This window comes from Carassius carassius, chromosome 35 (genome assembly GCF_963082965.1).
Source record: "Carassius carassius chromosome 35, fCarCar2.1, whole genome shotgun sequence".
In the NCBI taxonomy this organism is placed as follows: Eukaryota; Metazoa; Chordata; class Actinopteri; order Cypriniformes; family Cyprinidae; genus Carassius; species Carassius carassius.
Window position 1 is genome coordinate 21,419,453 of NC_081789.1, and position 13,672 is coordinate 21,433,124.

Here is a 13,672-nt window from a genome sequence, read left to right on the forward strand (position 1 = left end):
ATGGCAGCTTGAAAAAGGAAAGCTAACTAAACAACAACAACAAGAATGTTTAATTCAATCTTCTTTGGTAATATACTATAAAATATAACAAAGTGATTTGGTAACAAAGTGATCTCTAATCAAGCACTAAGTAATTTCAAACAGGATTCAATTTAACAGGTCTCATTTTAACCGGTGGATTAAATTTTGATGACACTACCTCTATTTTACTGAATACCGTATAAATCAGCCTTAAATGTAAAGGTACAGTACGTTTAGTCTACGTGTGAAGATAAATGCAAATGCAAATGTAAATGTAGTAGCCTAAGTAAAAATATACATGTAAAGGCAACTGTGATGGTAAGTGTCTATGTAAAGGAAAGTACATTCAGATGACCTTTGACCCAACATATTTACGCACTTTTGCCCACTTTCTGCAAGTGAATAGTTTTCCAGATGCGTGATTTTTGTTGAATCACCACGAACACAATTGTTCCAGCATCTTTTGTAGTCACATATTGATTCGTGCCCATGTTTTTATACAAAGTCATCATACAAATCCTTTCATAAAAGGAATCAATCAGCCTTTTTCATATGTTTGTTATAATGCAGTGTGCACTTCACACAAAGCAGGTTGGAAGAATCCAGCTCACCCTGCCTCCTTTCTCTCCATTGGCTCCTGGGAATCCGGGGAAACCAGTCGAACCCTGCAAATCAAAGAAAAAGACTTAAGGGAGGAAGAGAAGACAGCAGGACCTGCATATTAACGAGGGATGAACTCCAAGAGTCCCGACTCTCCTACTGATTCCGACAGTTAAATGCCATTACAATCTGTTCGTATTAGCATCCTTGGCTTTGCTATACTTCCACTGTAGAGTTTTAAATAGCTGTGAGACTGCATTGTCCCCACTGTTGGCAAGTTTTTTTTCTCAGAATAATTCAGCGGTTGAAGGATAGACTTTGAATGCATATGATATATCCCAAGATAAACAAGGCCAATCTCGATTATCAGTTTCCTTGTTTTGTTTGCACAAAACTAAGCAAAGGAGAGCTTCGGGAAGGGATTGCTTGTCAGTATTGAAATACAAAGGGTCCACCGAGGACAGAGGAAGATATAATCAACTGAAACAACAGACGTTGGACAAAAACAAATGGCCACTCAGTCAGATAAACAACCAGAGTTTAAGATTAAGAGTCACAAATGATGAGTCTTAATCGCTCTCATTCACACTTCTTGTCTGTTTCTTTCTCTCATTTTCAATGCAGTAAATTAAAAACAGCTTACCCACATTCCTCAATCCTGGCAGCGGAATAAGCATTCAAGAAAGAAAATCAATAGATTGTTTTACACATTCATTTTAAGGCCAGGCCTCCTACAGAGAAATCAGATTTGATTTACCACAAAGGATATTATGAAACTGTAAAGGTGAGACTTTGACGAATAAGCAATGACACTCTATAAAAAATGCTACAACTCTGACGCCAGTAACCACTCAGACAGCGATGGCTGGTCTTCAAAAGTGCACTTCATGATAATTTGAGAGTTGGCAGGCTGTTTGAATCCATTCCAGAGATGATGGCATGTCAAAGTGCTTGTAATCACATCACTTGTTTGTTGTTCATTAATGCTTCGAATAGGAGTGGATTTACGAGACCATAAGTCTACCAACGGAGTCAGCACCTCTGCTAGGACTGGGCTTTATTCCATCTTATTCAAACAAATTCATGATAAGCTTTAAAGGCGAAAAATGCTAATTCTACTCCACTATTGACTACTAAACGAGGTTTCCCTGAACTCTCCCTCCGTCTGTCACTGGTTTGACAAAACAAAAACTCACACCATTGGTTAAGCCAAATGAAAGAAAATCATGTTAATAACAAAATTAATTTACAGAATTTGGCATTGTTGGCTTCATAGCATACGTTTGCGTTTTCATGTGGACGGAGATTTTTTTTTTAAAAACGGAAGAAGGAAAAACATCTCCTTTTTCCCAGCGTCTGTTAATAAATGTTAATATGAATGTTAATATTAAAGAATTTGGCATTGTTGTCTTTATAATATCTTCTTTGGTGATAGAGTTTTTATTAATAGTTGACAATTAAGTTTCAAATTTAACTTCATTAAACTATTCATATTCTGAAAGTATACCGTTTTGCATGCAGAAACAGTGCGTTCATAGCAAAAATCTTCCAGGAGTGTAAGAATATTTATTTTTATTTAAATAAACAAGTATTAATATCTTATATTTTAGGATGTTTTATGACAAAACATACTGATTATAAATTTTAAAAGACTTTGATGTGCACTCCATATACATTTACCAAGCAATGTATCAAATTGTGAACTGAAAACTCCAAACCTCCAAGGCCACTTAAGGTCTGCTTTGGGGCTGGCTTGAGCCAGATTGGTTACTGACTGCTGCTACAGCTGATGCTGTTGTTGATGAAAGGCACTGAGGTCTGACACAGGCATCTGTGCTCCGACTTCTTCTTGCTGCCTGCGTGACCAGCATCCCCAACAGCATAGGGAACAATCCTGGCATGAGCTGCTTGTTTTAAAAAAGCCTCACTCGGTGCAGCATGCATAATGCATTCTCAGGAGGGCATTAGTTCATGCTAATGAGCCAAGTTGTTGTTTTGCTCATAAGTGAAACAATCGTGATGCAGATACAGGTGTCATGTTCAATTTAAGTGCATACCTTTGGCCCTTGACGTCCTGGATAGCCGGGCAATCCCGGAACACCAAGTTTGCCCTGGTGGAAAACAAGCCGAGGATCATTAGTGCAAGAACATCTCTGGACAAACAAACATCATTTGATATTAATATTCCAAACACAATCTCTGCATCACTTCCTGACACCCCGAGCCTAGGTAATCAACTAATAACGGTAATCCGTATTCAACAAGCAATGTACCTTTTCTCCAGCAGGTCCCAGGGGTCCAGATTCACCATTGGGACCTGCACGACCCTTCGGGCCCTCTGGTCCATCCTCACCTCTGGGTCCGGCCAATCCAAGCTCACCCTAAACATGCACAGAAAACCAGCCAATCAGTGCAGTCCTTCATGGGTTAAATTAGCATGGGCTTGAAGCCAGCAAGGCTGGATGCTGTGTATTTACCCGGTCGCCTTTTAGACCCATGTCTCCCTTGAAACCTGGAAAACCATCCTCGCCCTGAAAAGTAGGATGACACATTTAGGAAAACATATAAAGTGATAAAGCTATAGCTTCTGCATATAAATACAGCACCATTAATTCTTTAGCATTGTACTTGATCTCCATCTGCTGACAAAAATGCAGTACTGCAACACTGTCAATGATTTCATTAAGTCTAGAAGTTACTGTACTGTATATATGGAATAAATTAGACCAAAACTGTGGTAAAAGTGAGCTAGAGCTGAAATATACTTAATTGCTAAATGTGTGCTAACAGCTAAATGTATGCTAATCGTTATGATACAGAGTGTTGATCTATGATTTAATTCTTATTCAACAGCCTAAATTTTTGACACGTGTGTGATGCATTTTGCAACTTTGTGATCACCTCACGGCACTTGATTAAATGTGTGCTAACGGCTAAAAGTACACTAGGAGCTAAAGGTATGCTAACTATAATGGTTCATGCTGTTGATTTATGATTGAATTCTCATTCTCTGTCACCAAATATCCGTCTAAATCTCTCGCCTGCATGTGCAAGATGCATTATGTAACTTTGTGACCACCTGACAGTGTTGTCAACTCAACTAATGCCTTATTTATTTGGATATGGACACGGCTACACACTCAATCTTCTTATGATGGCACTACAGTATCAATTCCACCATCACCATGTTTTTTCTACATTGCTAAATTACAGAATCAGATTAGCATTTGTTTCAAAATGTCTTAATGGTTTTTGAGAAGGGGAAAGAAGAGGTTTGTGCAGCTCTGGACCTACTTAATAGTGATGGAGTGATTTTGTGTCTTGAATAAGTGTTATGACATTCTCTCTACATGATTAAACAGTACTTATAGTATGATGTTTAAGAGGAGAAAACGTGTAGTGGCTATTGGATTTTTTTAATGCAGATTTAGTGACCAGTAAGTGCCACTGCAATGATTCTTAGTGCAAGCATCAACTTCTAGCAGCGTCATTCAAAAAAGATGTGGATTTTTGTGTACCTTCTCTCCTTTGCCTCCCTTCAGTCCACGAACGCCATCAGCACCCTTTAAGACACACAGCATGTGTTCAAGCAAAGATCACAAACTCAACAAAACACCAATAAATCTCTATCAAATATAAAAAATGCTTTACCTTCACACCGCGAGGGCCAGGATAGCCGATGGGGCCCTGAGGGCCGGGCTGGCCCTGAAAGTGACAACATTGAAAAATTATGAAATGTGTGCGGCGAAGAACAAATATCTTTGGCTGAGGTAACCTTGCAAGAGGTTTATAGCTAAACATACTGAGCAGATACTTTCAAACAATGTTTTCTAAATATGAAAGAAGAAAACCAAAGTCAGGGACAAACATTAGCTAAAAGATCAAGACTAAATACTCTCCGAGACACATTTGGATTAGCAATTTTTGCTGCTTTTTAGCTGCCTGGCATTAGCATCATCACATTTATTACTTATCCATAAAATAATAAGAATACATATAGAAAACTGATTGACCAGTATACATTCTGCATAAATGCTCCCTAAAATGGTTTCCTTACCAAAGCTCCTTTCTCTCCAGGTGGACCCTCTTTACCAGGATGTCCCTATAAAATAAAGAGAGATAATTAGTATAAAGTGAAAGGCGAGAAATGTATATGTATAATGTGTGACATTAACTATAGTTCTCAAAGTTTGCTGTAAATATTTAAAGATTGTGTTTTAAATCACTTGAGTTGGACATTTAACATACATCTTTGCTATGATGCTTCTATAGAATCATGCCAGCAAGCAAAATATGTAAGAATATTTGGTTATGGTCTGTGTCAGAGTTTTAGACAACGGGCTGTTAAATATGTTTCAGTCATCACCTATCAGTAGTTTAGCAGACATGAATCACTTAATATATCAGTATCACTGATACTTACAGGAGGTCCGTCTGCGCCAGGCAATCCAGGCAAACCAGACCTTCCCTGAGGACCCTGTATGAAGAGACAGAAAAAAAGATCTTCGATTGGATTAAGAAGAATTTCTAAGACAATAGATGCCCGACAGGCATTAACATGCTACAGAAATAAATGCATGTTTCACTGATGTTGCGAGACTAAGTCACATCTATCGTGCACCAAAGCTCATTTTGCATTTATGTAACCAAAACAAAAGAGCAAGAAATACAAATATAAGTGATTAATAACTTACATAAATACTTTTTATCATGTATATATATATATATATATATATATATATATATATATATATATATATATATATATATATATATATATATATATATATATATATATATATATATATATATATATAAAGACACACACATACAGCATATATTTTGAAAATATTTACGTTTTTACAGGTATATATTTATATTCATATAAATTATATCATATATAAATATATTTAATATATAAACATATTTTTTTTTATATGTACATGCATGTGTCTGTATTTATATATAAATAATAAATGTACACAGAACACACACATATATTATGTAAACAGAAACTTTTATTTTGGATGCAACTTATCGTAATTTCACGATATGAAATACATACCTCTATATATTATATAAAATAATATAAAAAATACATAACTCTTTGACAGCACTAATATATATATATGTACATATGTTTCAAAATCGTTCTTTTTGGTCTCCTTCTGTTCAAAGGGACTCCTCAGAATTATATGCATGAAAACCACAAAAGACTTACTTTTTCTCCAGGAGGTCCGATGGGGCCCTGTGGACCTGGAAGACCCTGTACAACAGAAAACAGACAGCAAACGTCAAGCTTTGTTGACATGGCAGCAGGGCGGGGAGGATGAAAGGGTAGGTGTGTGGTAGAGAGGAGCCCAAACTGATGACTTACACCCAATAATGGACTTACTGTATTGTCCCTGTGTGTGTGTTGGCAGGGTCGCTCATGTTTGCACAGTGTGCTTGAGTGTGTGTGCATACACATGTGTGTTTACTGTGTGTGTGTTTACAGTGGCTGATTCAGTGTATTCGTGTATAGGCTGACCAGGAGTTCACTCCAGGGAAATTTGAGCTCACTGCTCCGATTCGACCGCTGCAGGTGGGGTGTTATGAATGAGACGCTTTCAGCAGCGCACTTCCTCTGAGCCCAGCAGAGGCTTACAGAAATATTTCAAATAATTTCACCATGCCCTCTGAGCTTCAGAGTCGTTCGGAATTAAAAATGATCGTGGGGATTAGAAATAACAAAAAAGAGGTGCAATGAATTGGTAATAATACTTAATATACTAAATAATAATTCAGAATTAAATTGATAAATTAATTAAAGCTTTAAGTCAGTAATTAAGCAAAATCAAGGGAAAAAAAATAAAATATATATATATATATATATATATATTTCAGATATTTATTTATATATTTGAATAATTAATAATACATAAATACTCTATACACACAATTTATTATTTATTGTTGAGCTATATATGAATTATTGTTTTTTAAGTTTTTAATAGTTTTTTTTTTTAACAATATACAGTTACCGTACTTTCTTTCCAAATTCTTATAGGGATTGCACCAAAGAGATAATTTACAAATTAGCATTAAGGCAGTAAATAAATACATTTTGTTTTCAATTCCATGCTTTTTCATTAATCTGACTGTTTTAAATTTTTTATGAAATTTCCAAGGGAACCCTCAATATAAAAAGATTATTACAATTTAGATGACATAGGATTGCACAAAACAATAGTCAAACCTTGCAGTAAAACCTCTGAGGTTCAGTGTCTGGAGTTTTTTTGCTCTCACCTGTGATCCTGGGATTCCCTGTTGACCAGGAGGCCCCGGCTCTCCCTGGGGTCCCTGTTCAACAAGAAAAATTACAGTACATGTCATATATGTGCTGTGAATATGATGCTAATATAGTGAACACAATGCTAACAAAACTAAATTTGTTATATGAACAAAATTAATGTTAAAGCTAACTGAAAAAAAGCTAATGTATACCTTTTCAGCTATAGAATGCCTGTCCTCATATTTGACAGAAAGTTCAGTGTTTAACATGTGTTTAGTTGAAAAATGAGCAAGATTAGCTTATTCTAACGGAGTAGCTTTATTTGAAACTCTTATATCTGATAAGAATATATCTGAGGTTTCATGACATATATTCAAATAAACAGATGAATTAACTGTTGTTTTTGTTAGTCATAATTTGGTTCCAAAACAGTTGTGTTTCGTATTTGATAGGCCAAACTTTTTTACTAGTTTATTCGACCACTGGTGATGTCACTGTGGCACTAAGAAATGTATTTGTATTTCATTAAGAAATGAAATTTAGTCTTGGGTAAACATACATAAAGGCTGAAACATGTCTAAAACCCACAGTGATTTTATCTAAAAGAAAATGCCATATTTACGAGATCCGTGTCTCTTACCATGTTTCCTTTGGGACCCTGTGGACCATCAACACCAGCAATGCCCTGCAGAAATCAATTGTGAAAGATAAGAAGCGAGCACACAGCATCAGATCCACAAGATTATACATTAAAAATCACTTACAGGTTGTCCAGGAGGTCCAGGAGGGCCTCTAGGGCCGAGCAGACCTCGTGGCCCCTGAGATAAAAAGAAATGAGAAGGTTCTGATTAAAAAGAGCAAGTATTCTCTTCTGAATTTTAATAGGAATCGTTAAGAGTCACTGTTGAGTGACTCTGCCCCCTTGTGGCAGACTGGAAGTAAAACATTTAAAAGGAAATATAAGGTGGGACACACTTACACTCTCGCCAGCAAGTCCTCTTGGTCCAATCTCTCCATCTTCTCCCTGTAAAGGAGAAGTAGCCGAAATAATGAAATGATAAGAAGGATGTTTTTTTCTTCTCATTTTTGTTTCTTTTTTTTTTACAGGTGATTCAGAAAAGCATTTACCCTTGGTCCGTCCTCTCCGGGAGATCCAGATGGACCAGGAGGACCGTTCTCACCCTGCCAAAAAGAGACAGACAGGAAGCATCATACTTTATTACATCCAACTCATATATAATCATTTTATCTTTGCTTGAAAGCGTTCTAGAGAGCAATTTTGGATCCTATAATTATTATCTGTGCTGACATGGGAAAAGGCTGGAAATACCCTTCTGTAAAGTTTCAAGAGTAGAAGACTTAATTTCACCTTGGAAGAGCTCATGATTCTTCTCTGTATCATTATTTGTTATATATCCTTGGTACAATGAAGAACAAAACGATCCGCTAATGTTGTGTGTTTGATGTTCATGTTTCCGATGTACAGTAACGGGGTCAGATATTAGTTGAGAGAGCCCTGGTCATTTACTCTTATTTTACTGCATTTGTCGAATTGATTTGTATGGGTTCATACTCACCCTGTGTCCCTTCTCACCGGGCAGACCTGGAAGCCCATCAAAACCTCTGTCACCCTGAGAAGAAGAAGCGGTAAAAGATTCAAACAATATATTTATATGTGCTATATAGCATATCAAATATATATGGGTGAGGTTTTTTTCTTTCTACCTTAGATCCAGATTCTCCAGGCATTCCACGGGCCCCATCGGCTCCAGCACGACCCTGAAAGGTCAGAGAAGACATGACTATTATGTGTCCATATGCTAACTGAAGACTCATTCAAATCAAAGCAAAAAAAGAATAATCGTTTGTCCATGTGAAAAATAAAGAAAAATGTCTTACTCTCTTGCCAGGTTTTCCCATTTGCCCTGGTGGGCCTTGGATACCCCTTGGACCCTATGGTGTAAAGATAAATGATTATTTAAGTAGATAATTAGGTAAGATGACCTTTGGTGGTGAGAAATGCTTTGTTTTACCTGAGGACCAGAGTCTCCACTATCTCCCTTCAGCCCAGGGGCTCCTGGAAGACCCTGAATGTGATTGACACCAGAGAGAGAGAGATGTATTAGACCAAGACTAGATTAAACCAACATGTTTTTAACAGATACAGAAAAGATTGAAATGCCTGCACTATATACAAAGAAACAGCAGATGGCAATATTCCACAGCATATACTACTCTTGATCTTCACTCACCCAGAGAATCAAAACAAGCCATGAATAACAGTAGATGTAGTTGACATAATGGGTTGCACTTGTTTAAAGATGTAGTTATTGCACTTTACTTTAGGGAATCGTGCAGTTTCTTTTGCATCATACCACATGAAGCGGAATACTCAGAAAATCAAATTGTTGATTTCAAAATTGCTGCTATTCCAGACAGACTGTCCTAGTTTTTTCTAACTGATTTCAAAGATAATTTAAGGGGTTGAGTTGCATTTATTCCTAAAAGCACACCCTACTGTAAGGAACCATTTGGAAACTTGAAGATTCTCATTTGTCTGCTGTTTAAATGACACATCAATTCCCAACTAGCCATTAAACAGCAGCTGTGATTATGATTTCAAAGTCTCTCTTAAATTCCCAGCACTCATTTCATGCTCACTCAGTTACCTAAGATAAGTATGACATAACATGGCTGTGGTTTTCACTTCTGAAATGCTTATTTGAGGTATTTTGTCATTAGTTTGGTTGCATCTGAGTAGGATCATTTCTTGAGTTCACCGGCCCATCGTGTTTCAACTGGTCTGCTCTTAATCTAGTTACCTGGTCCAGTGTTAGTGAGACATTATTATGGTTTTTAATAATATTTTGGATACATTTTTATTTTAATGTTTTCCGTTTTCATTTAAAGTTTATTTAAAGTTTTTAATTTAGTTGTTTCTAAAAGTCCTTTTTAGTTTTTAGTCTATAAGTAAAAGATAACATACTTTTAATTTCAGTTTAATTTCATTATTTTAGTGTATCTAGTTGAAATAAATGAAAATGCCTTGGCAACAACCTGAAATAGTATGTTTTTATATTTTATTATTTTCCAGTTAAGGTTTGTTTCAATTCAGGCAATGAAAATGTTAACTAAGATAACCGCGAACCTTGCCTCTCTACCCATTAAAAAGTAGTTAAAGAAAAGATATAGTTACATACAGTAAACATGTTGTTTTCTTATAGATGACATTTGTTGGGATGATTTGGGATGTTAAAAACATTTTACATATATAAATAACAGGACGTTGATGGTGTTTTGCATAAATTGATCGCTATGAAATTTGAATCAATGCATTTAAATGCATTGCTCTGATTGGAAAGCTGATTGGGTGGGACTTTTGCAGAGGTCATGGGGTTACTGAAACTCACAACTGGGCCAGATCTTCCAGTCAGACCCATTGGACCTGGTGGACCTCTCATGGCGAGCTGCGAAAACAAACCAAAGAATCAAAATCACTAAAATATTATCAAAAATATAGAAGAATTGTCAGACATAAACTCGCTTCAGCCAGAGGAGGAGGGGCAGTGACTGCATTTGTCTAGGACAGATCTGAGCACTAATCTGCAGCACCTGTCGGGTTTCCCTCATGCAGGTCGTGAACCTTGCTAGTATTTTTAACTAGTCTCTCCGCATGAGTCAAAGCAGCCTGTGCTGCTCTGTTTCACTCTTGTTTTAGTGCAAACAAGGCCGGAGCAAATCCCCTCCCCACCCTGTGACCTACTGCCCCACCTCTTCCCTAAAACAGTCAAGAGTCCCCCACCTCCCCCTCACCAAACAGCTGGGTGAAGCTCAAGGGCCATTTGGCCCTTCACTTCTCATACTCACCCTGGCCTGAGAGAGAATGGCCTGAGCCTGGGCCTCCTGAGCCGACACCACTGGACCCTTTTCCCCATCACCTCCAAACCGAAACTGTCAAACATGAACCGAGTAGTCATTATTATCATTTTCATAAGAAAAAAAAAAACACTTCAAACTACTGTATCCTATACTATAAATATCGAGTTAATCCAACACAAAAAAGCAATATTTTGAATATTTAATAGGAATTAGATAGTATTTTCAATACTTTTGAAAACTACTTAACAATAATATGCTCTAACGAAGGGAAGTCTGCAGTCACATAACACTTTATACTGTACTATACTGGAAATACTAAGTAAATCAAATCTTTTGGATTAATCTAATTAGGATTAAGATGGTTTCAATACTCCTATATGCTGTAAAGAAATTAAATTTTATTAATTATTTTCATTTCATAGCTTCTAAATACACTAAAAACACTAAATACTATGTTATGCTAAACTGTAAATACTATTTGGTTATCAAATGAAAAGCAGATACTTTTGCAATTTACTAAACAATATTATCTAAAGAAATGAAGTATGCAGTCATTATTTTCAGGTATGTATCCTTATTAGGTATGCCACTGTACTAAAATATACAAAAATATATTAAAATACTATGTTTAACAACTGTGAAATGCTACATTTGGAATCTTTAGTCAAGATTTCGATTTTCAATACATTTGCAAAGTACTAAAGAATACCGCTTTAAAGAAGTAAAGTATGCAGTCAGTATTTTCATTTATGTATCAGTATGTATAACACTTCATATTATCATTTACTATACTGTAAAAACTATGTGCTTAGGATTTAGATGTTTTTCCAAACCTCAAACTACTTCACAACAACGAAGTCTAAAGAAGTCAAGAATGCAGTCATTTTATATATATATATCATCATGTATCCTTGATTTTCAGCTTACATATAAAAAAACCAAAGAGATATTTAATTTGTTTTTAATACTCATATACTCTAAACAAGTTTGTTGTCGTTGTTTTCATGTATTTATTATTGCTGAATACAAGCATGAAACTGATATGCAGAATAGGCTGGACATATCTGCAAAGATTTTTGGTCTTTTTTTTTGTCTTACTGGCAGCATCAGCATAGTACCAGGGGGGCCTGGCATGCCATCCGCTCCGGGAAGACCAGCACGGCCGGGAGGACCCTGAGGAAGCAGGAAGAGTTGGGGTGTATCAGTTATTTGACACTTCACGACTTGACAACACAGAGGTAAGAGAATTCCAAAACAGGAGAGACCCTCTCACTTCCATTAACCTTTAGTGAAGTTGTCCATTTTTAAGATAGCTCACTGTTCCAGATAATTCCCTGTTGTCTTCACCAAGTCCAGTCACAGCTAGTTATCACACGGTTTCATTTTTGCTTCAATAATAGCTCGGCAGGTTATGCTAAATAACACTAATAAACAATATCACATGCCATTCTGGAGGTCTTAGTTTGTCAAAACCATTAACAGGAAGTACTCAGATCCCACATTTTGTTGATATGCATTTCATGGCTATTTGTGCTTTAACAGTCTTCTTTAAATGGTCTTTACTTTATTTTCACTTGTAAAATTGAACTGTATTGGTCTACAACTGAATTATATCCTGATGCAAATGATTTACTTAGTTTCATCATTAGCATTCTTGCATGGGTGCAGTTCTGTCAGAGTGTGGGTTTACATAGACGTGTAATACCCACGACACAACCTAACATCAGAACTCCAGACAGACTTTAGAGTTGGTTTGGAAATTTGTTATGATAATTATCCTCAAACAGTTTAAGGAAGAAGATGTTTTTTGTGAGCAATGGGTGTATTTTGCATATAGAAATAGACTGAGGGTAACGTGCTGCATTTAATCAGAAATTTGACAACTGAACAATGCCCGCTCATTCTGAAGTAACGTGAATTACTACAGTTCATCATCTTGGAACATTAACTTGCTTTAATCTGTTTCTAAATAAGGCAACTCAGGGGTTCACATCTGAAAACTAAATGTGTCAGAGAGGGTGTAAATGTGCCCTCAGGGTCAGGAATCTGCCATGACCCTGTTCAGAATAAATCAGCATTGTGTTTTGTTTACTGACACATTTTCAAACGGTCTTGCTGTTTTCTAAGCCTTTCTTGCTTAGCACACAAGTTTTTATCTAGCCTAGCCTGTGTCTCAATATGTCCAAATATGTTCATAATTTTTTCCTTCTCTTTCTGCTCCCAGCTGCTGTGGAGGAGCAGTTATGAAGTATTAAACTAAAGTAGCCAACAGCAGTTACCTTACGGTGTTCAGGAGTGCTTAAAAAGGGTTTAAACGCTGAATTTTGAATCAATTGAGATGGGGAATTGGACGACAATTGAAATACCACATGACAGGTTCGGTAATTCGGCTTTTTACGGGGGTGGTGGGAAATAAACACCGACATTCTGGATTTGGCCGGCAATTAAATCACTGACTACCCCCTTGTAAATGTTGAAAATTTCTTACGTCTCCATGAGAAACATGGACTAAACCTTGTAAATGAACTGAAAATACATGTGGTCTTCAAAAGTAAACATATCCTGGAGTCAAAGACTGGAACTAATTTTTACCCTGTCACCAGGATCTCCGGCTGAACCAGGGGGGCCTTGTAAACCTGAAGGGCCTGGAAGACCCTGAAGACAAAAGGAAAATTGTATAAACAGACAAACTGGAGAACAATGATGATGACACGTTTACCAAAAGATTTTAGACTTTAAAAAAACTTGCTAGAACACAGTGGTTGAATATTGCATTTTACAAGTGACATAGACAAAAATGCAGGTAACTTACAGCAGGTCCAGGTGGTCCAGCAGGTCCTTCAATCAGCATTCCCTACGGATCACAACAAAGCCAGAGTAAAACAAACTGACCAGAAG

The 13,672-nt window shown here is 36.6% G+C and overlaps 1 protein-coding gene across 5 annotated transcripts in view; it reads right to left on the minus strand.

Annotated features, from left to right (window-relative positions):
• The window catches only part of LOC132116223 (collagen alpha-1(XI) chain-like), a 66,958-nt gene that overhangs the window by 29,742 nt on the left and 23,544 nt on the right, over positions 1-13,672 (minus strand). For all 5 annotated transcript variants that reach the window (XM_059524938.1, XM_059524935.1, XM_059524937.1 and 2 more), the window contains 23 exons: positions 13,587-13,628; positions 13,367-13,429; positions 11,873-11,947; positions 10,763-10,846; positions 10,306-10,362; positions 8,929-8,982; positions 8,795-8,848; positions 8,621-8,674; positions 8,473-8,526; positions 8,024-8,077; positions 7,875-7,919; positions 7,660-7,713; positions 7,536-7,580; positions 6,910-6,963; positions 5,843-5,887; positions 5,045-5,098; positions 4,679-4,723; positions 4,273-4,326; positions 4,140-4,184; positions 3,099-3,152; positions 2,895-3,002; positions 2,679-2,732; positions 633-686 (listed from right to left, as the gene is read on the minus strand). In XM_059524938.1, the coding sequence (XP_059380921.1) occupies positions 633-686; positions 2,679-2,732; positions 2,895-3,002; positions 3,099-3,152; positions 4,140-4,184; positions 4,273-4,326; positions 4,679-4,723; positions 5,045-5,098; positions 5,843-5,887; positions 6,910-6,963; positions 7,536-7,580; positions 7,660-7,713; positions 7,875-7,919; positions 8,024-8,077; positions 8,473-8,526; positions 8,621-8,674; positions 8,795-8,848; positions 8,929-8,982; positions 10,306-10,362; positions 10,763-10,846; positions 11,873-11,947; positions 13,367-13,429; positions 13,587-13,628 (1,302 nt within the window). The remainder of the gene's footprint in view (positions 1-632; positions 687-2,678; positions 2,733-2,894; positions 3,003-3,098; positions 3,153-4,139; positions 4,185-4,272; positions 4,327-4,678; positions 4,724-5,044; positions 5,099-5,842; positions 5,888-6,909; positions 6,964-7,535; positions 7,581-7,659; positions 7,714-7,874; positions 7,920-8,023; positions 8,078-8,472; positions 8,527-8,620; positions 8,675-8,794; positions 8,849-8,928; positions 8,983-10,305; positions 10,363-10,762; positions 10,847-11,872; positions 11,948-13,366; positions 13,430-13,586; positions 13,629-13,672) is intronic.